Here is a 26,507-nt window from a genome sequence, read left to right on the forward strand (position 1 = left end):
GATAAAAAACAAACTTGGCGGGTCTGTATCTGATTAAGTGAAATACTTTCGACAACCTATTGATCTTTGTTCGGATGAAGTCATCCCACCGGCCCGGTGTCTGTGCGCATGAAGCAGTTCCAAACCGCAAAGCCTGGATAGTTGACGTGAAACTGCGCAAATCACATATGACGCGCAACAGCTGTAATTATGAACCAAAGATAATTCCAATAAAAACCAAACACGAGTGTTTTAGTCGCGCTTTTGAGTCGCTTTTTCCTCTTTGTTATTTTTTCGAGCTGGGTCTTCTTCCACACTTCTCCCTCTGACTCTTCCAGGTACACGCCCTTTGACTTGTCAGGGTGGGGGGGGAACTTTTAAGGAAAGAAAAAAAAAAAACTCACAACTAAATCACGGAAGAGATTCAGTCCTGCTAGTTTGGCAACTTCTCTGGGTTGAAAGCGGCGCAGAAGAGCGCATAAAGGCAGATTTGCGCACTCTTCCAAAACTTCCTTTGTCCGGCAGACGCGGTATACGGTGAGTTTGAAAGCGCATTTGTGAATTCTTAAAAGAGTTTGTCCTCCGCGCGAGCGACTCGGGAGCTTTTTTTTTTTTTTTGGTGCCACGTTTCGATCCCGGAGTCCGAACCGTCTGACGGCACCAGGTCGCCTGCAGGAACCCCAACACTTTACTAAGCTGCAAACTTTCTGAAAACTCTCATGTGATACTGACAGTTATGGGGAAAAAAAAGTTTTTTCTTTTTCTTTTTCTCCCCACTTTCTTGATTTACTGGCCGTTTTGTGACGTTTGGACTCTTTCGCGCGTAAATGTTTTAACGTAAATCATCTGTCAATTAAATTAAATGAATAAAAATGGGGAGGGGGATTGTGGGCCTTGCACAGTTATTTAGTTATTTATTTATTGGGGGGGGGGATGAAAATCCTCCGTTTTAATTCGGATGGCCGGTGTTTGCCTTGTGGGTGAATTTTTGCGCAATCGTTTTCCAGGCTGGTTTGTGGCGTCAGTGACGCGCCACACACAGACTCCTGCTCTTTTTTTTCCTTTCTTTTTGTTACGTATTTGAGGTTAAACGACGTCGTGCGCGTCTCCTCAACCCGACTTGTTCCCCTCTTAATATTTTATTGCACACGAGCGGTAGTATTGTCATGACTTTGCGCACGAACCGGATCACATTCGCCTCTGTTTGGAAACGCAACTCCTTTTGGGGCTGCGGAGGGAAACGCGAAACCTCTGGTTGTAGGTCCCAGTGTTTGAATTATTTGTGTACTTTTTTTTTTTTTTTTGGCCCCGTGAAGTCTAAATATACGTTTGTCCGGCTCTGAGTGTGACACGATCTGACCCGAAATCTTTGGAGTCATTTGGTCGAAACTAGATCACGTGCTTGGATTTTGTCCGTTTGTCCAGGTAAACACAACAGGTCACCAAGTAAATAGTGGACGTGAAGGTGGACACGAAATGGACCGTCTAAATTTATTGGTTTTGCTTGTTTTTGATAGATTTGGAGGCTTTGAGGCCCCCACACATATGCAGGCGGGGGGTGTGTCACCATGAGAAGAGGAGAAAAAATAAAACGTCCCTTACTCTTTCAAACATGGGCGGCACTAGTTTTTGTTTTTTTTTATGGTGGGGCAGGTCAGGGCTATTTGGGGAAACACAGTTTGTAGTAAATATGCAAATTTGTAAGCCTTTATGACCACTGGTTTTTAATCTGTTTCTACCTAAACAGCATACACAAAAATAAAAGCATATTACTTGTTTACTTTACACCATCTGTGATATCTTTGTGGTGTTATTGTGAGGACTACTACACTAGAAAATGTGTTTTTGCTTTATTATTATCCTGGATGAGTATTGATTTGTGTTTTTTTATGTACATTTGTTATTGCTGCCAAATAAATCAAATTAAAAACTGCTACAAAACCTTGTAAATTTTAGGAAATCAAGTTGGCATCAGTTTTAGACATTCTCACGGTCAACAATGATGATTTTTAAAACAAACTCGGAAATGTTTAGGCAAATAGAGGTGTTTTATTTTAAGTTGGCATTTTCAAAATGGTCACTGAGGCATCAATAATTTATGGAGAAGGACTTTAAAACTTAGTGACATCACTGCAAATCAACAGACTGCTTTTACCTGCAGACTTGTGGTTGTTTTTTTTTTTTTGTTATTATTATTATTATTCTGGGACCATTAAAATCCAGGTTTTGACTTTTCACTTTATGTCATAACTGTTTGAATTTGGAGCCCCAACTGGAGAACTCAAACTCTGGAATTTCACAGCCAAATAAAGGTATTTTACTCTTCTGAAATAAAAAGTACTGCAAATATTACTAACACAGAGTGTACGTGTAGACTGATTTTGAAATTGCTCTCAGTGTTTGTGTCTGTGCACTCAGATTATTAACACCTACTACAGCTGCATATCTAATAAAGTCCTGAGCGAGTTTTTATACTGTGAGTGTAAATATTCCAGAATAGCAACCTTTTTTTATTGCATGCCTGAATACTACCAGTGATGACTCTTAGTCAAGCATCTTACACATCTCCCATGATGCCGGGGAACTGGAACATTTTGAGGTTGGAAATTGGAAATTTTGACATCCCATTTAATCTGGAATGCGGCATAATAATAGTGGTTCTTGCTAAATCACATAAACTGCACATACTAAGGATGACACTTGTGACAAGATCCAAATGCAAATACGGAAAACTTGTGGAAACTGTTCATGAAATTATACAGTTAATAACCAACTACACAGTCAGGATAAGTGCTGTTCAGGCTTTCAGAATGTTCTCAGTTTTTAATGGAGTTTTAATGAAGATACGATGATCTGACTTACTGAAGATGTTAAGAAGACCCCGCCCAGCTAACCTTCTGCTCTGGGTGACCTCCTGACCTAAATAATAAGTCATCTGGTGTCTGGCGGGTGCCTTGAAATCTCTTGTTGATCATCTCAAAGTTGTGGGTTCCTCTGACAAGTAATGTAGGACTGTTGCTATGGTGATGGTCTCCCCACCCACCCATTTTGACTATTGATGTGTTAAGTTTGGTTAGTTTGAGCAGATGTTCTGACACTGGTTATATCCCCTGCACCTACTTTGTTGGAGCACGTAGGGATTCATAAATGCACTTTATGGGTGGTTGATCCGTGTCCGATACATAGATAATATCTCACGGTTGCTGTGGACACCGTAGGTACTAAGGCACAGGATCATTCCGAGGCTGAAAGCAGGATTTTGAATTCTGGTGGTGGGCTTCGGCCAACTCAAACCCACTCATGAGTGCTGCCTATGAACAGAGGTTGTTTTAGAATGTAATGCAAAACAACATGATTTAATGGTTTACGGAAGTGGTAATTTGCCGTTATTGTATGAATTAATCCTTGTTTTTCTTTCTGCTCTTGTTTGCTGAAGGCTGTATTACCAACCAACCAGACGCTTCGTCATCACCTGCAGATCACTTTGACAGTTAACAATTTGGTATATAAATGGTCCGAATTACTGTATTTTTGTTGGAACCAATAGAAATGTCTTAATGTTGCTTGGTTTGGTATCTCCCCCCCAAAGAAAAACAATATAAATATATATTTAAAAAATCAGTTAATATTTATTTATTTGCAAAAAAAAAATGGTTATTTTTACATTTTAGCTGGTTTAAACCAGTATACTATTGACTTAGAGCAGTTTGAAAGTGGCAGTTTCGGTCTGTTTTGAAAAATTCACTTTAAAAGTACTTTAATTCAGTTTGATCTTTTGAATAGAACAGAAACAGATAAAACGGACTCTCTAATTTAGCCAAATAAAAAGCCGTTAGAAGTATCACCATTATTTTCGAACCACCTACAGTGGTGTTCATAAGGTGTTTTGTCTGTTTTTTAGATTATAAAACAAAAATAGTACAAAAAATTAATAAAATGCTTCTAAATATCTAATTAATATAAAGAGTCATGGGCATTATATCCAGTTTAATGGTTATTTATGTGTCTTTGGAGTGAAAATCTTTAATGGTTATCTATAGTGAACCTTTTGTTTTTGTTTATATAATAATGCGTTGTTGATCCGTCTATTATGTTGCTGTAAACCTACAAAGTAATCCCATTTTTCTTTATCAGAAAAGGTCAGTTGTTTTCTGTCATAATATTTTAATAATTCATTAAGACAAGAAACTAACTTTTTAAAAATTTGTATGTTTTAAATTTCTATTTTACTCTCCAACTAGTCAAGCAAAAAGCACATTTGAGCAGGAACACCGGGGCGTGTAAAGCTTCTGCACAAACAGAACCAGATCAAAATTAATTATCTGCTTTTGACTTGTTTAAACACGTACAAAGAGCTTTGAACCAGTTTAGCCAAAATAAAGAGAAAAGGGAACAAATTCTCACGAGCTCAAAATGTGCCGAGCCTTTCTTTCTCTGTGACCTTAAGCGTTTTCTGAAATAGTTGATTGTTTTATTGATAACTTGATCTCTCGTGCTTGTGTGTGCAGACTCATTTGTGCCGGAGTCATGGTCATTATTATGTCAGGCGGGTGAAATGTTAGAATTTATTGGAGCGACGCTGCGGTGACGGAGCTCGCCGTCTCTCGGTATAATGACAGGCATGTGTGGCAGCTGTCCTTCACTTGGAGTAGAGAAACCCGGCTGCTCAAGTGTGACGTGATCTGTAATTGAGATATTTAGCTGCCGCCGCCTGCCAGCGGCCGCTCAAACTTGCACATTGCAGAACTGACAGAACTGCATCCTGTTGTTGAAAGGAGGAGTGTATTTTCTCACCAGAGCAAGCTGGTGTTTACTTTGCTCCGTTTGAACGCTGAAGCTGACAGACGAGTACGATTGCCTCAGATGTGTCATCTCGCTGCTTTGGGGCAAACTAGCACCAGAGTTGGCCTGTATATTCCTGTTTAAAGTGATCTATGCATGTGGCAATGAGTAGAATTCCTGCAGGGACGCGTCACCTACTGATTTTTAACAATTGCTGGAAAGTCTCCAGAAGCTTCTTACAAGCATAAATCAAAATATCTGCTTAGACTCTTTACATATATAGCTGCTTGCATGTGCTGAGCAAAACTTCCAATGGAACAGGAAGAGTGAAAGGCATCAGAGGGGCGATGCATACCCGCAACACGCACATAATGCATGTTTTGGAGTGTAGTGATGCCGTCATGGTGACACTTACACCACATAAATACAAATGTTTAGCTGATCAGTATAAGGTTCGGATCATGTCTCTCACCCTAGTGGGTGTGGAGAAATCCTGGAAAAAGATTTCAGACTTGTATGCACGCTTGACCTTTGGCCAGCCTACTCCAAAAGTTAAGCATTTGGAGACACTCATCCAAGGAGAATTCCTCCCAAATTTGGCAAAAATCTGCTCACTCATTTCAAAGTTATTTTGTACACAGACAGACACACACAAGCAATTACACTATCCTGCACTGCTGCTGGTGTGCATGATAAATGTGACACAATCATGTGCAACACGTCTATATAACTTTTTTATGACTCCTTTATTGTTCATTGGAATTCTTAAGCATTTTTGTTTTTTGTGCCAAGAATTCTCTCCTGGGGGCAGCATGTTGGCTTAGTGGTTATCACTGTTGCCTCACAGCAAGAAGGTCGTGGGTTCAATCCCCACCTGGGCCCTTTCTGTGTGGAGTTTGCATGTTTGCGTGGGTTCTCTCCAGGTGCTCCAGCTTCCTCCCACATCCAAGGACATGCAGGTTAGGTGGACTGGAAACTTGAAATTGTCCGTAGGTGTGCGTGAGGGTGTGAATGTGTTTGTTTGTCTGTATGTGGCCCTGCGACAGACTGGCGTCCTGCCTCACGTCCTGTGACTGCTGGGATAGGTTCCAGCAGGTATCAAATTTGTGCGCAGCTCATTGGGCACAGATAAATGACCAAGGTTGCGGTTCACACTAAATTTTGGCACAAATTTCATTGTACAATTATGTCAAATGAAAGAGAAAGGATAGCTGTCATGCACTTTGGAATGTTGTGGAACCAAGTTGCATCAGAGCTCTATGTCGGTACGTTGACTCATTCAGGGTGTGGAGTCGATAGGGGGAATAGACGGCGCATATGACGACCATGTGTAAATACATTTAGTTCATCCAGATAAATGCTTTAAGTTTGTGGAAAAACTGCAACAATAACATTTATTATTTTCAGAAGTTTTGGCTCCACAATGGACAAACATACCCATTTGTACTGTGTAACATTTCTGCATTTTATGACAAAAGTCAGTTTATTAAAATTCTGCTCTTTAATCCCTCAGTAGAAACAGACTTTGGACCTGTGAACTGTATCTCCACAAAGTTTGGTATGAATCCATCAAAGGACATGAGAGGTGCAGCGAAACAGACAAACTTTGCCCAAATCGTACTATGATGGATATAATGTGTGAAGCCAGTGGTTTGACAACATGGGTATAAAATCGAGGATGGGACAGTGTTGGGCAACAAAAGTAAAGTCTTTGACAGACAGAGACATGTTTTCTGAGAGCAGACGTGGCTCGGTAATCCCTTTGGTAATCTGAAGCCCAGTGCCTCTGTACCTTTGGGAGATCAGATGACCGATCAAAGATCAGAATGCCCATTGTGCGTCACAGCTTGTCTCTCAATTAGACTCCCTCTCACCAGCTCACGTCACTGTCCGTCCCTTATTGCACCCTCACACTCAACACCTGAAATGACACACACCAGGAGTTTCTCCATTTCATTTTCCACTAGGGTTTCTCAGCATGTGTACATTTGTTGAATAATGATCGCAACGCCAGCAGTAAGTTTATGATTCCAGCAAGCTCTGACAAATTTCTTTCTCTCCTTCCCAGACGGAGGAGTCATGGAGGACGCCATTAAGACGGTGGCAACAGTGTTTGTGAAGTCATGCAAAGGAAAGGACGGTCTAACCGAATCCAATTTCCAGAACTTAGTCAAGAACCAACTCTCCAACATTATGACGGTCAGGAATTCTCAATGAACAGGATGATAGTCTTACATTTGTGCAATATGTGCTATGTATATCTGGGAACCAGTAGTGTGTGCTAGCTAATGGCTAGTTAGCAAAGCTAACATTATCATTAGGGGTCCAACCCCGGCGGAGTTGGGGACAGCGGTTGCAAAGCAGTGCTATTCCAAGTCCCAGCAAGGCTGGGAACTCTATGGTTTTTGTAAAGCCTGGTTCACACAGCAAGATTATAAAGTCAATAGGTTTTCGAAAGCTGAGACCTCACACATGGCGATTTAAAAAAAAAAAAAAATCATAGATATAACAGTTGTCGCATGGTAAAGACAACCCACCACACACGAACAGATTTCACTCACGAACATTCCCAGGTCAGACGGGAAATCTTGCGAAACCTCTCGAGATCAAACATGACTTCGGAGGAAACAATTTTGGATTCCCCTCCGTGCTTCCCTCACCTTGCTTTCTGATTAGCTACACGTCACATTCAATGTTAGGTTCAACAGGCTCGTTTGTGCACGGGGCACACCCCACACGCTGGGATATCGGAACAAAGACAATCCGACGTGTTGAATATTCACAAGGTGAGGTCTAACAGACTACAGCACTCTTAACACACCACACACTGAACGAATCTCATCAGATTATCTTCAGAGCCATCACCATAGTCGGGGCTTCCTTAAGATTGTCGGAAGGAGAAGAAATCGGCATCATTATCTTGCTGTGTGAACCAGGTATTAAGATTCCCACTAAATGCAATAATGCAGCCTAGAGCCCTAGACCATAAAAGGTGGAGAAATGCCATTTTCAGAACTGGTACAAAACCCATGAGCATAATTCAGACACATAAATTTAAACAAATCAGCCTCTAGGGGACGCTATAGCAGTATGTTTGCATTTTAATCTATAACTCCCAAATTGTATATCGCACATTAAAGTACCTTATATGGATGCATTCACTAGCTTGAGTTGAATCTCCTGAGTTTGGCCACGCCCATTTTCACCTGGTTAGTTTTTTTCACAAATTAGCAAAATATGCAAAACTGGCTTTTTGAAGCACAACCCGACCATTGCTCTGATCAGCATCAAACTTTGCACACTGAATCTGCTGGACCTCAGAAGCTTAATTTATTTAAATGAGTTTGATGGGCCTCAAACAACCTGAGAAATTAAGGATGAACTTCCTGTTACAAACATGTGACACAGGAAGTTGGACTTCCCTTCGTAACGGTAAGTCCAGACTGCACAAACCTCATGTGGCTGATGCAAAATAGTATGGCGAGGCAGCCTGATTAAAATAGGTTTCATTGGACACTAGGGGGCGCCATCAACCTCTACAGTTTGTCTCAAAATCGGCTAATCTGTGTTGTACTAAGTTGGACATGGGTAATCTTGGGACAGGTCTTACACACCAGGTCAAGGTAGGGCCTTAACAGATATGATAGTGTTTTGTTTTTGTTTTTTGTTTTTGCTTACAGGTGGGGCTATAATAAAGAAAAAATACATTTTTGACCAAAAGTCCAACACTGTACATCGTTCAATCAACATTCATACATCAACAGATTCTTTGGAGTGTGACATAATTTTGATCGTTACCACTCTTTGCAAGTGCTAATCTAGGGACAAGTTAGAGCTTAAGTTATTAAAAGGAGCATTATAGCTCAAAAGATGCCAACTTTATGAAGAACAGTCCACTAGGAGTCAAAAAGTATGACATATCTTTGCAACAGTGTGTCATATAAACATGGAACTTGCCACAAGGATACAGAAGAACATGCAAAGACAGTGTAAGAAATGTATTAAACGTGTGTCAACAGAAGAGACTATAAATGCAAAAAGAATAATCTGAAAGAAATGTGCACAGAATTGCACAAAATTTACGTGGTATGATCAAGGATCCTGTCTGAGTTGAACCCTACAGTTTGGTGATGATTGCATAAAGTGGGCATGTCTCATTATGCAAATTACTCTCAAATGCCTCCCCCCTCAAAATTTCCAAAATTCACCAAAAATAACCTTTTTGTCTTACAGTGCTGAAACCTTTTAAGCATATCCAGTGAATAAAGACTAAACTTTCATACACTTATACCTATGGTATATTTAATATCCATCATTCTATATTTTTCAAAATATGAAAAATCATATTGAAATTAATATTTTTCCGAAATAGTGATTAATTTCCTTTTACATTTGGTCCAACTTTAATATATATATATATATATATATATATATATATAATATATATTTAATATGAAAGGGGGGCTGGCCCACACCATATAGCTTAGCAAGCTGAAACTTTTAGGGGTGATAAAGATCTGTTCATGATACTCATATACCAAGAATTATATTTATTCACCTGCAGCTGGTGCTATAATAAAGAAGAATGCATTTTGGCTTTAAACTCCCACACTGCGTCAGTCAACAATCAAACCGTCAATCAAAATTCATGTGTTCTCACATTCTGTTATGTGTACTATTGGCTATGCCCATTTGTACCTTTGCATTTTAAAGCAAAATTGCATCAAATATAAAACCTACTTTTTCAGCCTCTGTTTTGGTCATGAGTGTCATATGGACATTCATGTGCTTACCTTAAGATGATTAAACCCAATAAACATGAAACATGGTACAATGACAGAAAATGAATGAAAAGCTGCCTGCCAAATTTCACAGTTGTCAGTCACAATTTGGTGCCAAAAGTGGGGAGTAATAATCTGAAATTAAATGCATAGAAATGAATGAAATTCATTTCTCAACAACTTACCCATGAAAGACCAGCAGTGTTGAAAGAATTTTTTTTTAAAAAGCATTCAGTATGAATAGTTTCAAATTACACAGACTGAGCACTGCAGATGCAATATTTGCTCTGAGTGCTCATGGAGAAGTGCAGAGAAAGCCAGAAGGAGTTGCATTGTTTGTTTGTGGAGTTAAAGAAAGCTTATGACTGAGTGCCAAGAGAAAAAGGTGTGGTATTGTATGAAGAAGTCTGGTGTGGCAGAGAAGTAGAGGAGAAAGGCGCAGGATATGTACAAGGACAGTCACCACGTAAGTCTGGTGTGCTTGAGGTTCCTTGTTATAACCAAAATTCCTGAGGAAGTTTTGTTTTTTTTTTCTTCTGACCACTGTTCCAATGTTCTTGCTCAGGGGATGGTTCAGGTTACACCTTATTCAGAAGAAGCACCTTTCAGTGACTGATATTGTGATTGTCATATTTAAAAACAATTCAGCTCAATCACCTTTGATCATTATATGCATCATAAAGACAATATTTCTATCAGTCTTGTTGCTGTTTGGTAGAACACTTGGTTGAACAGATATGAAGGCAAATTAGAGTTTGGATATTGCTAAATATAGACTGACAGATTGTATTATAGTGCAGTTAGTATCTGGATGCACAACACTTTAGCCACATGATTGGGGCAAAGGCTGTGATTCACTGTACATACTGGAAAAGTATGGACATCTTAGTTAAATTTGGTCCTCTTGGCGGCAAAGGTGGGCGCCATCGCCCATGTGGTTCTGGGGGTCATGCCCACATATTACAGCTGCATCGTTATGAGTCACATGGTCCTGTCAGGGGATCAGGAGGCGGTCCGTGTATAGGGCTTGGGTCCCGTGTATACCTGGCAGGTCTAGATTGCTGATTATCTTTTCAGCTGACTGAAAACCATTAGCAGACCCAAGTAGCTTGCACTAAGTTGAAGTTACGCTGACTTTGTCTTTAACCATCAAATGTTTATCACACTAAAATCATATGTTTGTCCCTGTTGAAGCTTATACATACACTAATCCAGTAAGTCAAATCAGCACATGGTGTGAATGCAAGGAGGTGAAGGAGCAGGAGGTCAACCCAGAGTAAATGCATTATTTAAATTCCTTTCCATGTGTATCTTCATTTCTTAATATTTCTTATTGCTACTATTTAATTTCATTTGTTCATTTAGTCATCATCCGATCATGGCATGCTATACATTTTTGGGATCCTCCATGTTTACACTAAAACATAAAAATTTCAGCTCTTTAGTTCTGTTTCTCAGGGTTTTGGTGTGCCCCCCCCCCCCCCCCCCCAAAAAAAAAATTAGACCAAAGCTAAAAGCAGTTATTGTTAGCCTCTGCTAAATGTCTTTGCAGTTTAGAGTTTTTGAAGTTAAGTTTTCAGTTAGCAGATTATTGGTTATGAAAGCTAACTTTGACGTTAGCTGTGCCCACTGCTGGGAACCACCCATATCAATATTGTTACATTTTTTTGCCAGTAGTTTTAAAGAATTCACAGCACCTGACATTCTTGTTGTTATGTATTATGATGGTTGTCTTTCTGTGCATGTGTCCAGAATGCGGATTCCAAAACCGCAGTGTCAAATTTGAGACAAGAACTGGATGCCGATCAAGATAAAAAAGTTAGCTTTGAGGAGTACATGAAACTGATTGGCTACCTGGCTAACGCACTCAGCGAGCAGCGTACCAAGGCGAATGAGACCGTCCAAAAGGCTGAGACGGAACCACAATGTACCTCGTCTTCGCAACCGGAAAACAACCAACAGGGGAAAGAAGATGCAAAGGAAGAGCCTACAAAGGTAGAAACGAACGCCGAAGCGAAGCCTGAACCAGCCAAGGAGACGGAGAAGCCTGCAGTGGCGGCAGGTACAGTGTCGGTGGGGCTACCGGACAAGCCGGCAGCGGCGACTGTGGAGATGGTGATATCAGTGGTGCCAACAAATGAAAATATAAAGGTGGAAGAATCTGAAAAAGCTGAGATTGCTAAAGAAAAGCTGGCTACGGCAGTGGAGGAGGAAGGAGAAGGGGAGAAGACGGATGAGGCGACATCCTAGGGGACAATTCATTCCTTCACCCATGACATCCAACACTACATACTGTGCAACACAGTATTAAAAATGCATAATTTGATAAGCCACTAAAGATTTTATATATATTTTTTGTTCAAATCCACACTACAAACCCAGGAGGGGGAAAAACACCACACTTCGCTACATGATAAATTGCATGTACATGACAGTACAACTACCTTTTTGTACCACTATGTTCATATGTACAGCATGTGCATTTAACTTGCAACATGTTCACTACCATTTGCACGCTGGATTCCTGTGGAACCTTAAAAGTTTACTGCAAAACATGATTTAATTACATGTGAACAAAGTACCACTGCACATAACAATACTGCAACAAGCATTGTAGTTCGTATCCCTTCTTTTTCCCCACATTTGTCCAGTTCTGTCCCTCCTTTCTGCACATTTTGGTGAGTGCACGAAGCTCAGGCTTCATTGCATCACCATTATACACTTTTTTTTTTTTGCATGGATACAAAACCTGTCAGTAAAAGTGAAACATTCCTTCTAACCCACTGCTATGGAGCTGATTTGGCATGACAATAAACTAATTGTTTTGCTGAAGCATTGCATTGCTTTTAGCACATTGTAATTGTGTACTTTATGCACTGCTGCACAGTTTTGTTTTTTTATAATCTCTCTCCTCGTGAGTGTTCTCCTTCAAGGTTCACTTCATCTAGAACCTGGGTTCTCATGTCTTGGTCGGCCTTGAATTAGGAAGTGGAAGATCAAGTGTGGTTGGGGCTTAATTATTTAAGGTTGTAGGAGGGAATCCACACCAAAGGATGTTTGAAAGATCCCAAAATAGTTCTGTGGGAGAGGATTGTCCTTTTAAAAATATTTTCTGGTGCTTTAGAACTGAAAACATAACACACATGTCAATTGTCATCTCAAACACCTTAAAGTACAAAGTGCACTAATATGAGGATCTTGTGTAGGATCCTGTTTTGTAGTATTTGGAAGTGAATTTTCTGGGAATTACCAGGTTTGCGGATGTGGCGCATATCACCATTTTTATACGTTAGGTCGGTTTGCCTTGGCACGTATTGACAGGCCTTTTTAAAGGAACCGCTAACCATGGTTTGTGTTAGCATATTTGGTCATGCTAATAATGGGCAACCCAAAGTGGTTAATGCTAACTATTGTTGACTTTAATGCAACATTCCAGACCAATTAGGACATCCAAATGTCCCAGTTGATAGTTTCTGCTTCTGACATCAAAGCGTTCCACCTCTTTGAGCAAAAAAAAGTAACTAAGACAAGTGTGTGAATGAGTGTTATTGCTACAAAGATATTTACTTATATGAACCGGTTCCACAAAACTTGGTTGTTGAAAGGGGGAAAGCAAATAAATTATTACGGTTAATTCTGTACTGTATTTCCAATTTAAGTAACCTAAGATTTTTGGGGCCCTGCGACATACTGGCATCCTGTCCAGGGTGTACCCCGCCTCACCCGCTATGACTGCTGAGATAGGCTCCAGTCCCCCATGACCCTTAATTGGAGTAAGCGGTTGAAGATGAGTGTGTGAGATTTTTGGGGCTAGTTATGTCTAGATTTAACATTTCATTTTTAGAACTATTGCACTCAGCGCCTGTGTGTTTATAAGGGTTAATATCCTGAAATTATTTAAATTAATGTTGACTTATTGACCTCTTTATTTGTAAGCCTATCTACCATATGTAGCATGCACAGATAACTGGCAGTGTACTTATACACGCTCAAAAAATGAAATGCTATTTTTACTCTATATTATGTCTACTAGTCCCACAAAACCTAATTGTGTTTTTTTTTTTTTTTTTATGCAATTAATTGGAACTGTTTACTTTTCCTGTTAAAACAACCAACATTTGTAGGACCAGTTAACATAACTAGATTTAAGTAAATATTACAATGCTTTATTTCAATCTCTTGTTCTAAAATGCCTTATTTGGCTGAATGAGGATAATGCAAACATTTAGCTGTTTGATGCTAACAGGTTAATGCTAACTTTGAGACATATTGTGACCGCATACAGTATGTTCATGCTGACCACAGTGTCTTTCTTTCTTTAGCCTTTGTCGAATGCACCCTGTCAACATAATGTCCGGTATAAATACCAGCAGCAGTCCATTCGGGACATTTGGCGCTTCCTGGAAACTTTTCATCTCTGAGCTGATGCTTTCTGTAGTAGCACTGGATCAGGGTATTGACATAAAAACATCTCTGCAGAAAGCTAAACTTCTTAGTTGACATGGTGGTGCTGTGCCCCCCCCCCCCCCCCGGAATGAAACTTTCTTTCTCCGCCCATGCTAAAAATTGTTTATAGTCAAATACTGTTTTTTTTTTGTTTGTTTTTTTTTCCCTGCTGGTTTACAGCAGCACTCTGTTATTGTGTTTTCTGTTGCCTGTCACACCCTTGCGCAGTTTAAAAACCAGTCTATGTTTGACCTGCAACTGGATCCTTAAATTCCAAGCGCTGGGAAACAACTGGATTATGTAGTCATTTGATGTCTCATCACACCCAAAAAAGCAAACAATCAGATGAAGGTAATCCTGAGCTCAGAGGGCTCGTTGAGAAGGAGAAGCAAACAAGAATACTGAGCCATAAGGCGTCAGCCGCACATTACTCTGCATGCTCCTCTAACATATCTACCACGTATTACTCTGGTGTATTGTTTAAACTTCATACGGCCTTGAATATATCACAAGACTTTAAGATTTAACCCACTAATTAAATCTTGTTACACAATATATGATGTTTATTGTAAATCTCGTGGTTTGCAAGTCTCGTAATCGATAATGCAGCCATGAGGAAAAGGCTCACATCTGAGGCCTACTGTAGACCCGTGACCAGCCAGGTGCATCATGCTGAGGCACGTTTTTGGCACACCTGAACACGTGCGCTGTAAAAGCACCTGGGCTTTCAAACCACTCTGAAGCAAAGGGGCAAGACAAATAAACCCGGATCACGTGCTCACCCCGCATGGCGGTGACACTCCCATTGTAAATACGCTCTTATTTACACTGCTCAATCTTTCAGCGCACAGTATACTTGTAGTACGCTCTGTAACCTGCATGCAATATGGTTACTAACAAACACCATCTTATTGGACATTTTGGGCTTTTTAGTCGGGGGTTTTTTCTATAATGTTTTTTTTATGACCTTGTTCTTACGGTACTTTATTCTTACGGAAAATGTTTGTAATTCTAGTTGCATATCAACACATTTTTGCACTGTCTTGCAGAACATAGGCGCTTGCATCTTTTACACTTGCAAGCTGTTTTGCTGTTCCATAAGCCATGCATAACATTTCTTCTTAGAATAGCCCATTTTAAATGTGATCTTTGTATTGTTCCTTTGTATTTAAGAAATAAAGTTAAAAACGGGATTGGAGAAGTCAAAACACACCTTTTTTCCCATGTTATCTGGCTTGACCTGCATCAAATATTATTCTGTCATGATGCTTGTTTTTATTGCAGTTTCTTTGTCAACAGAATCTCTCAAAAATATGTTTCAGTGAAATTCAGAGATGAGGTAGACATTGTATCAAGGAATGACTAAATATTTGCATACATCAAATCAAGAGGCACATCCCACCTTGTATCTTTGTTCCTCTTTTCTTTGATCCTGTACTCTCATCCTGGATTCCTTTGATTATGCAATTACGCCTTTTTTTTATCTCAGATTTTGATGTATTTTCCTGTAATCCCTAATTTTTGATCTGTGATTCTGACACCTTTGATCCTGTAATCACAAATCTTTGATGTGTGATGCTGATTACTTTAAGACTGTAATCAGAATCTAGGTTCATTGATGAAGATCAAATCTCAGTGAGGAAGATCAAAGCCCTTTTTAAAGATCTGTTGCTGATTTTTGACCGAGAAACGGCAATGAAGTCATGTCTTCAGCAATCAGGATCAAAAGTCAGGATTAAAGGGCAGCAGTGAGGATCAAAGAAAGGGCAAGATCAAAGTGCTTGGAGACCACACCATCATTTCAAAGTATAAGATAGGTAGAGAAAAAAACTTACATGGGCTTTTAAACCTTGATCATTGACTGATGCTAACCAAATTGAAAGTGTTTTTTCATACACACACCCAATGTACCTGCCAAATTTGATCAAAATTGGATTAAGAGTGCTTTAGATGGCTTGAGATCATGTGAACAGAACTGTATTGTATCTTGGCAGAAGGGTGCACTTGCTGAGTGTCCTTGTAGTTACACAAAGTATTGTTATTACCACTAATCCTTTCTTTTGCCTCAGAACAGCAGGTGGATAAAGCGGCAGATAAACTTCCACATACTGAAAAGTGAACCGTTCCTTTTTTTTTCTTTCCCTGCAGAATCTGGCAGTAGTAGTAGTAGTAGTAGTAGAAGTAGTAGTACAGCTTTACCATGTGAACCGCACCCAATGTAAACGTGTAGACTTAAAAACATGCTGGAACTGAAGACGGCAGGGAGTGTTTTATTGCCACACAATACGTCTCATTCATTCCGATACCCAGAACAAGATAAAACTCTTGACTTAAAGTACGTGCAGCATGCGTGTCTTTAATTATAAACATTTTCAGAATATTCTGCAGGATTTTATCAGCAATGTGTAGGCCTACATCCTGCACAAACGGCAGTTAAGCAGTATTTCAGTGCACGGCCATGTCCAGGAAAACCCACTACGCCTGTATTTCATATGAGAGGTCTAATTTTTTGTTTGTGGCCTTATCTTTGTAACATGTACCAACTAATACTGAATAAAACTGTGACTATACCACTTTTATACAGGCTCTGTCGCTTCCTCAAATCAAACTGCAGTGTTGCGTTTCTGCAGTGACGGGGCCAGGGGGTGGGGGGGTGCACACGGTGAGAATGGAGACATTGAAGCAGTATGTTTGGGGGAGAGGCGGGAAGGTGGGGCAAAGGAGGAGGGCAGGTGATATTTAAACCACCTGGCTAGCTGTCTCCCATCCGTCCCCGCGTTGGCTCCATTCTCTTGCATCTCTTCAAAGACAGGAAGCCCTCCATCAGCACTCAGGTGAGACAGATTTGTTGGTGGTTCACCTTCAACTCTACATCTGCATTTATTTGTACTTTAACAGCTGTCAAAACAAGCAAAAACAACAAAATATCAAAAAATTTAAATTTATTTTTTAAGTATGCAATCTGGATTAGTTTGGTTATTAAAGGTGATTGATGTGGGGACTGCAGCAGAGTAAAATATATGTATTACATTATTCTGTAGGAAAGTATGAATTCTGTCGTGATTATATCAAACTGTTCATTATTGCGCCAGTTCAAGAAAATGTTAACGACAAGCCCTCGAGATGACTTGTACGTTATGCATAAATTCCATACTCAGTATTGTGTTACTGATTGCATTTTCGTCTCCATGGTTTCCTATTGTTTTGTGTCAGTCATTGAGTTGGATGACCCCTATAGATTTTCCGCCTTCAGTGTCCACTCTCTTTTTGTCTCCGCTGAGTGCAGCCCTGACCCGTCCCTCTGCAGAATGATGAGAGACGATAAAATATGACTCACGGTAGCATCTCGGTCACCTTTTGTTAAAGCTAATAAATCATGCAAATGATGATTGATTGGTTGTCTCCATCTCAGTAGAGATGAGGGTCCTAAATCTACGCACGAGAGAGGAAGAGCGTTTGAGGGGCTGTGAAAGGTGTAAATCATTCTTAGACTCGCACATGCATAAATGCTCCATCTCACATATACGTATTCCCTCTCTCACATGCATATATTGTCTTTCACATGCATATATTCTGTCTTTCACACGCATGTATGTTCCCTCTCACATACACATTCCTTCTGTCATATACATGTATTCTGTCTTTCACACACATATATGCTCCCTCTCACATACAAATTGTCTCTTGCATGCGTATATGTTCCCTCTCACATACATATTCCCTCTCTCACATGCATATATTCTTTCACACACGTATGCTCCCTTTCACATACATATTCCCTCTCTCACATGCATATATTCTTTCACACACATGTATGCTCCCTTTCACATACAGAGTCTCTCTGTCACATGCATATATTTTATTTTTCACATGCATATATGATCCCTCTCACATACACATATTCCCTTTCTCACATGCATATATTGTCTTTCACCTGCATATATTCTGTCTTTCACATGCATGTATGTTCCCTCTCACATACACATTCCCTCTGTCATATACATGTATTCTGTCTTTCACACACATGCTCCCTCTCACATACATATTCCCTCTCTCACATGCATATATTCTTTCACACGCATGTGTGCTCCCTCTCACATACAGAGTCCCTCTGTTACATGCATATATTCTGTCTTTCACATGCATATATGATCCCTTTCACATACAGCCTTCACATATACTTGCCTCATACATATTTTCTCACATCTATTCCTACTCGAATATAAATACATACAGTATGTGCTCACATGCGTGCATATATACTTTCTCTCGCGCACATATATTTGACAATATATGTGCACAAGAGCTAGTATCTATGTAAAACAGGAATAGATGCATGCGAAAGGGGAATATATGTGCATGTGAAAGTGGGCATACATGAATGTGAACGATAGAATAAATGTATGTAAGAGGTGGCTATGGTGCAATTGAAGGGTAAATATGCATATGTCAGAGAATATATGTGTGAGGGTAAGAATAAATGTATGTGACGCTGAAATATGAGTATGTAAAATAAAGACTATATATATATAATATATGAGAGAGCAGACTATATGTTGAAACTGGAATATGTACATGGGGAAAAGAATTTATTAATGTGAATGTTTGAATAAATGTGTGATAGGAACAATGTGAAAGGTAGAATAAATCTGAGTAAAATAAAAGTATGTGAAAGTAAAATAGAAGTATATGAAATGGGAATGTGTATGTGAAAATGGAATATATGTATACGAAAGGTGAAAATATGCATGAAAACAGGAATAAATGTGTGAAAAGTAGAATAAATATATGTAAGAGCGAAATATATGTATATGAAAAGGGAATAGGTATGCGAGAGGAAGAATACATGTATATGAAACTGTAATGCATATGAAAGGGGGATATATATATATGTAAGTGAGAGGAAGAATAAATGTTTGCGAGAAGTGGAAAACATAGGAACAGGAGAATATGTATAAAAGGAATAATACATTTACAGTACGTGACAGTCTAAGAAAAACATTGTGGCTCGTGCAGCCCCTGTATACTATATCTTTTGACAAGTTTGCAGTTTTCTTCTTGTTTGCATTCTTAATAACAATGCTACATGGTTAACAAGGTGCAAATAAACTCAGCATGCTCTCACTGATGGTGCATTTTTAACTCTTTTGCATCTTACCAATTTAGCATCTATTAATGATGAACCCAGAACTCTGATATGAAAAATGACTCAACATCTGCCGTGTTGTTATTAGGTCATTGTCAGCGGTCATTTCTAGTGAATAACAAATCTCACGTGCACAGCGTGCTGCATTGACAGTGTCCTATGTGTATCTGTGTGTGCACAGTCTCTCCACGAATCCAGCACAAGAAGTTCCAAGATGCCGGACACAATGTGTGTAAGATTTTTCACAAAGCTTTTCCAATGCTTCATTTTTTTCCGACTTTCCATCCAAACCTCTGAAAATTAAAACCAAGTAAGGTCACGCACCACAATAGTTAAATCTGGGTCAATAACGGCCTCTGCGTTATTCAACCCTTTTTGGAGGAATGGTAAACCATGTAGGCTCTGTTTTTCTTCCATCCCTCCATCTGCCTATCCAGCTATGACTTTGTCTTGGAGGTGGCTTCACCCCTGGGTGCTATGTGGCCGCACATGCAACCAGGGGTCTGGAGCGGGCATGTTGAGATAGGCGCTGACCTTTTTGACCTGATGCCTTTCCAGCATGTCCAAGGATCCCTCTTCCGACCTGGAGAGCGCCATGCAGATGCTGATTAAGACCTTCCACAAGTACTCAGGAAAAGAAGGGGACAAGTACACGCTGAGCCGGGGTGAGCTGAAGGACCTGCTGTTAGAGGAGCTGGGAAATTACTTAGGGGTAAGCAGCACACGGTGCAAGTATGCGCTCATATGCTCGTACGCACAAGTGCAGACAAGCCTGTGCACGAGCGACAACACATTCTTAACAGCTTCTAATTCTCTTTCTCAAAGAACTCTAAAGATAACGAAGGAGTGGAGAAGGTGATGAACGACTTGGACGCCAACAATGACGGGGAGGTGGACTTCACCGAGTTCATCATACTGATGGGCGCCCTAACAGTCGCCTGCAACGACTTCTTCCAGGAGTTCAAGCCAGATGAAAAAGCAAATAACAGAAGCAAAGGCGAGGGGGCGGAGAAGAATTGAATCGGTGAAGAAAGTAGGAGGGAGAGGTGCAAAGGGGGAGAGGAGGAGGAGACAGAACAATGTATCTCTGCACACCGAGATACATTTTTCTTGTATGCTGTTTCTAAACAATACAACTACATACATGAACATGTGAATGAGGGGATTGTGGCATCGCAGAATACTTCCGCAACTATTTTCCAGACAGTAGCTTATCCAGAAGTACTTGCCCTGTTCTGAAAACAGAGTGTGACTTCATATACAGGGTGTATTTTCCATTTAAAGGGGTCATATTATGCTAAATCTAGCTTTATCTGTCCTTTCCAGCTAAAGATAGTTGGAGGTTTGTGCGCGACATCTGCAAAGGCCCACCCTTATGGTGTTTCATTTTATGGACTTGTGCTATTATAGGCAAATCTTTGGTCAGAAACAGCTCATTCTAGGCTCGTGTTACATATGTAATGGAAACGTCTCTCTGAGACACATCCAAAAGGAAGAATGAGATGCCTCTCAGGCAAATGAGGGGGTGTGGCTAAGAGCAGGTCATTTCTCTTTAAAGCAACAGGCACAGAATAATTATTTATTTATTTTCCCAAAAAGTGCATCACCAGTGGTAGGCACAGCCAACAGAAAAATTAGTTGTATATCACGCTAAACTGCTAAAACATTTAGCTGAAGCAACTGCTAACCCTTAAGTTTTATTATATGAATTTAGCTTTGGCGTGGTGTTGTTGTTTTCTTTAAAACCCAGAAAAATGCCACTAAAGAGCTGAAATTTTAACATGTAATTTGAACATGAAAATTCCGTAAAAGGTTTAGCATGCCAAGATCTGGTTATAATCAATATGTGCATAAATCAAAAGAACAAATGAAACTGGCCAGCAGTTTACATTCAGCATGGAGTTTATTCTCAATATAGAAGGTACAATATATGAATAAGAAATTTTAAAAATACATGTGGGAAATAATTTTAATAATATAATTTGTTTACACGGGCTTGTCTTGATTTCATGTTTTTTTGTCTTTACACCATGTGTCTATTTATCTTACTGAATATGTGTATTTAAGCTCAAACAAAAAAAGTGTGATTTTTGCATTTCGACAAAGTTTTTTTTTTTAAAGTAACCTTTATTCAAAAAGTGTCAGCTGACTTAAAGTTAGCAAAACAAAATTTTGTGTAAGCTAACTGGTCCACTAATGGTGTTCAGAGTTAGCTGAAAAGCTAATCCACTTGTGGAAAAAGTTAACTTCTCTAGTTAGCTGTTAGCTGATTAGCCGAGCCGTGCTCACCACTGTGCGTCACTTCTGTGTCTCCAAATGTTGTTTGGACACAAACTTTAATATCTGTTTTCAAAACACACAGTGACCTATGTTAGCTTGCAAAAGGTAGCTAATCTGACCCCTTTAACCTTCTTTAGGCTAAAACTCAGCCATTTTGACAGTTTCTTTTAAATTTCTGAGAAAAGAGGCTGTGAAGTTTGATTATATATTAACATTATCACAAAATGCTGTGTACTCTGTAGGATGTGGTTGTGGTATGTCCCTATTCTTGCACCAGTTTTGTAGGGTTTCTTTTTTGGGGGGGGGCAATAAGCAATGGATTCTTCCAAACATTAAACGTGGCATTAAACAAAGTGATTAATTGTGGTTTCATCTCTTGGATCACATGTGATAGATTCATCAGAGTGACAGGAATGAGTTTGTACACCTGGAAATCCAGTTGAATAGTGTGAAGAGAAACTGTGTCAGCAAAATGTGCAAGAGAGGCGGAAAGTGTGTGTGTGTGTGTGTGTGTGTATTGGGGATTCCCACCGCGCAAACTGCTCCAGCTCACAACATCCTGCCAACAATATCCTGCAAGTCTTGTTCCACTAGATATAAGCTGACCCAGATGTTTGACTTGGATCTGCATGGAAAACTTATGAGAAAAAAAAAAGGGGGGGGGGGGGAGAAGAGGAAGCAAGAGGGTGTGAGAGTCAATAAAGCCTGTTTGTGTGGGTCCAGCTTATGGAGTCCATCAATGGTATAATCATCAAGGAATGCTCATGTCGCCATGACCTTTGAACGTTTGCTGTTGTCACGCCAGTAAATCAACTTTTTATTTCTTTAAGCATTTTTTTAAAATTTGAAAGGGTGGGTAGTTTGGGGATCGAGCGGTGGCTCTGTTGTCGTTGTTGAAGGATTTCGTCACTTCTGGGAGTAAATGTTTGCACACTGATCAATTTTACCGCCTAAACTTCAGCCGAGTAACAAACGTCTGTGACAGCAGGTTGAGAAAACAGACTCGTGCTGATCTACACCCTCTGATTGGCTGATTTAAATATGTGCGCCAACAGGTTAGTAGTCAGGTGACCAATTCAATACAAAAACTGATCTGAAGCCAGTTGACCCAGTTTTCGGCTGCAGGGAAGTGAACACCTGTTACAGCAGTTAACCGCTGTGTTGTTTCGTAAAGGTTCACGTAAACGACATACGGAGGAGGATTTATGTGGACGAATCCCACTTGGCAGCAAGTGTCACATAAAAGTGAACTGACAATCTGAACATTGACATGAGTTTACAAAGTAACATGAAACTAATTTGTAGCTGTAAAGTGAGGTGACATGTCAGTGGGAAACGCATGGCAAATCAACAAAGAAGAGTGCAAACTTAAGCAGCACAGTCTCCCTCTGACACATAAATACACAGCATTTCAATACCACTTTTCCATCTGATGGACACATTTAATCCGCTTTACACTGATGCCTCACATTCAAACAGGTGCTCAAGTACACATTAAAATTAACTTGGGGATTTATGACCTTGCACAAGGACGTAGCAATTTTTCTCACTGAGCGGGAAATTTATTCTTTGACCTACAGGTCAGAAGTCCATTTTTAAAAACTTTGGACCACCACTTTCCCATAATAACAATAAAGCCAAAAACCAAATTGTAATCTTTGGTTTACTCCAGCAGACCCACCACTACTATGTCATTGCCGGATCTGGACCAAAGTACACTCTAAGCCTTGATCTTGAAGCTTTGATCCTGATTAATGATCTTTCATAATTTTCCTGACTTTTGATTATGATTTCTGAGCTTAGATCCTGATTGCCTAAATTTGATCTTAATGGCTAACTTGATCTTTAATCTAGATATCTGAATTTTAATCCTGAGTGATTGTTTTTGACCCTGATTTCAGACTGCTGATCATGATCTCCAGGCTTTGAGCCTCATTGTAAAACATTGATCCGGATTACTTATCCCTTATCCTGATCTTTGATCCCAGTCGCTTGCCTTTGATCATGTTCCTGACTCTTGAACTTGATTGCTGGACTTTGATCCTGACTGCAAGGACTTTGATTTTAGTAACTGCCCTTTGAACCTGAACAGAATCAAATATCAAATATAAAGGATCAAAGTCAGGATCTAGCCTTTTATCCACATTTACTAAACTTTAATAGGTTCTTACTGAGCCTGTTCTCGACTCCACCAAGTTTCAATAACATAATTTAATTAGATTTTGTGTGATCCAGATAAAAACAAACCAACCAACCAAATGATAAACAAATCCTGATGCTCCTTGTTGATTGATATAATAAAGCAAAGTGTTGAAGATAGAAATCAACTGGAAAGGCGCTCAGAGAGTACACACCCCAGCCAGCGGAGTATGGTTGCCTTCTGCAATAATGAATGTGGCTTTTTCTCATAAGATATTTGTAGTCATAAGCTTGAAATGTTAAAGAAAGTGCTCTCCAGCCCAGTGATCAACATCCATCCACCACTTTTTGACATATATTGAGATACAGTGTCTGTAATCAAACCCACATCACATAACCTCTGACCTCCTCTGACAGATGCAAAGGTATGAGGGTTTTTCAAAAAGTTCTCAGTCTCACCCAGAAAACATCACAACACAAAGATTTCTGCACATAACTTCAGCGCAGTTGATGCACTGATGCTCAAGCTTCGCTATCCCTTCGCAGAAAAAAGGTCATATCGTCAGTCTCCATGTTGTATGGCTGGGGGGCCTGGCTGCCTTTTTGTTTCTGTCTTTTGTTTTTCCTTCCAGGTGGCTTGCATTTGGAACTGAGTGGCTGTGTTGCTGAGTTTATCAGGACCTCACCCTGATCACCTGAGGCTGATCACCTGCGGCTCATCAGGACTCACAGCTGTGGTGCATCTGCATGGATTGGAACATGGTGGCATTTAAGACTGGAGTGCACAGTGTGTATTTGCCAGAGACTTGACCTTGTGACCAGACGGGTGAGATCGTCGTCTCGGGAGCCATCTCATCATCAGTGGATGCAGAGAACGTCCAGGTTTGATGCACGGTCTGTGAAAGAGGAGGGGGTGAGGTCTCACGCTCGTCAGCACACTTCCTGAGGTACGTTAGATTTTGTGACTAACATTTATACAGTCAGTAAATGTGGTGTCCCTCACACCTTTTTATATTGAGCTGTATGTTAGTCATGTATCGACTTCCACTGCAGTGGAGTTTTGTGAACTGGATGTTCCATGCCTGCAGGTTGGGAAGTTGATTAGTAATCAAGCCAGGAAGTGTTTGCTGTTTGTACACCTTTAAGTGTTCTCTCTGTGTGTAGAGTGTGGACTCACATAATGGTTCCTTCTTTCACAGACTCGGTTTGTTGCGGCCACCTGGGGGGTGTCGGCGGGGTCCTTGAGTCCGAACAGCTTCTGGCTCCGGACCGTTAGTGCTGCTGGGAGCGCACCACGCCAGACCGCACTTTGTTTTTTATGTATCACTGTTATGTATTAAATTCAGTTAGCCTTTGTACCGTGCTCTGCTTATTTCATACTGGGTCCTTCAAACGCTGGTCGGTTCTCCGAGCTGCGTCCGACACATAACACTCCAGATGCCAAGAACTTTTTCAAGTACCCTCATAGTTGCTGCAATGAAGAAAAAACATCTAAATAAATTTTCGTGAACTTTGATGGAGAGTTGGAGCATGGATCCTGATCATTATATTTTAGAGCAACACTGCATTTTTACCTGAGCTCATCAAATATGACCATCGGGTATGGCAAAGGCTTTGTGTCCATCCGGCTGGCCGTCTGTCTGTGCTCAGCACAAGTCCAGTCCTATTACTGTCAGAGGCTTCAAATTTACTTTGGACAAGTTCAAAGATGGCTAACCTTGACCTATTTTAAGAGGTATTTAAAAAGGTGTTTCAATCTGTTTTGTTTTTGAGTTTTGGGGGGGTGACAGCCAGTCATGATGTCAGTGGCTGCTGTCTCCAAAACCGCTTTGTTTTGTGTGTTTATATACATGTTTCTCATATATTATATAAAAGTTACACTTAGATTTAAAATAAACACTTCTAAAACTGAAAATGCTGTTTTTGAAACCTAATAACATTACTTTGCAAACATTAGCATTGTGACATCATAGGCTGGTAGCTAGCTGGAAAACTCAGTTTCATTTGTGTGTAAATATATGTTCTTTGTCATATATTATGTAAAAGATAGCGAGAAATAAACACTTCTAAAACTGAAACACTGTTCTTGTAACCGGATAACACCTCTGGAGACATTTACAAGACATTTTGCAGATGTTAGTGTGCATGCTAACTTCCGCTAACTCAAAGCTAACTTCTTATGGAGTTAAATTTGTCTCATTAATACCAGCAAATGCACAGAGGGTGATCTACAGATATTTCTTGATTTGCATAACTTCCACTCTTGTCAAACGTTCATGTATACACACACACACACACACAAGGCCTCCTGCAGATGCCATTAAAACATAAACATTGTTTTTGATCGAATGATTGACAGAGGAGCTTTATTGAACATGTACAAATTGTACATAAGACAATACAAATTACGTATAATGGCCGAGGGTATTTTAGCATTGCGTTATATTTAGATATTTTCATTAAATTCTCAGGAAGTCATGTATGGATAGGGTAAAAAAGCCCTTTGTCTGTTTAATGTTTTAATACCTGTGTAAGATGTACAGTTTGGTGCAGATCTTCTAGCTATCTGGATCCAATTGAACAGAATGCACCTTTTACTGTGAAAGCATTTTAGTTTTTAGTTTTTTCCCACATAAACATATAAACGACCCCCTGTGAGTGCTTGCTCACAGGGGGTCATTTTGACCGTTGGGGTTTTTACGTAATTATTGTATGGCTTTGCCTTACAATATAAAGCGCCTTGGGGCAACTGTTTGTTGTGATTTGGCGCTATATAAATAAAATTGATTGATTGATATAAAATGTTGATGGAAATGTATAGGAAAGTAGTAGAAGTTGTACTCCAATGAATGTCCTTCTAGTCTAGTTTTGTTTGTTTTGTTTTTTGTTTTGTATATGAGCCAGTCAGAGGGAACACTATTTAGCTAAATGCCATCAGCAAAAGGTGCCAACAA

General features: G+C 39.9%; 2 protein-coding genes across 5 annotated transcripts; both read left to right on the forward strand.

The window, feature by feature from the left end:
* The first annotated feature begins 359 nt into the window (after window positions 1-359).
* Window positions 360-16,567, forward strand: s100u (S100 calcium binding protein U). 2 transcript variants are annotated; one of them, XM_034160490.1, is made up of 3 exons: window positions 360-516; window positions 6,830-6,960; window positions 11,295-16,567. In XM_034160490.1, the coding sequence occupies exons 2-3, from the start codon at window positions 6,841-6,843 to the stop codon at window positions 11,790-11,792; spliced, it is 618 nt and encodes a 205-aa protein (XP_034016381.1). In that variant the 5' UTR covers window positions 360-516; window positions 6,830-6,840; the 3' UTR covers window positions 11,793-16,567. The 2 variants fall into 2 exon arrangements, with proteins under 2 accessions (XP_034016381.1, XP_034016382.1); XM_034160491.1 differs by lacking the exon at window positions 360-516 and adding an exon at window positions 1,380-1,404.
* A 109-nt stretch (window positions 16,568-16,676) lies between these two features.
* Window positions 16,677-21,689, forward strand: s100s (S100 calcium binding protein S). Of its 3 annotated transcripts, none has more exons than XM_034161006.1 (4): window positions 16,677-16,822; window positions 19,316-19,362; window positions 19,693-19,846; window positions 19,960-21,689. In XM_034161006.1, the coding sequence occupies exons 2-4, from the start codon at window positions 19,349-19,351 to the stop codon at window positions 20,152-20,154; spliced, it is 363 nt and encodes a 120-aa protein (XP_034016897.1). In that variant the 5' UTR covers window positions 16,677-16,822; window positions 19,316-19,348; the 3' UTR covers window positions 20,155-21,689. The 3 variants fall into 3 exon arrangements, with proteins under 3 accessions (XP_034016897.1, XP_034016898.1, XP_034016899.1); XM_034161008.1 differs by having other exon boundaries at window positions 16,731-16,822; window positions 19,316-19,366; XM_034161007.1 differs by lacking the exon at window positions 19,316-19,362.
* The last annotated feature ends 4,818 nt before the right edge of the window (window positions 21,690-26,507 follow it).

This window comes from Thalassophryne amazonica, chromosome 20 (assembly GCF_902500255.1).
Source record: "Thalassophryne amazonica chromosome 20, fThaAma1.1, whole genome shotgun sequence".
NCBI classification, from domain to species: Eukaryota; Metazoa; Chordata; class Actinopteri; order Batrachoidiformes; family Batrachoididae; genus Thalassophryne; species Thalassophryne amazonica.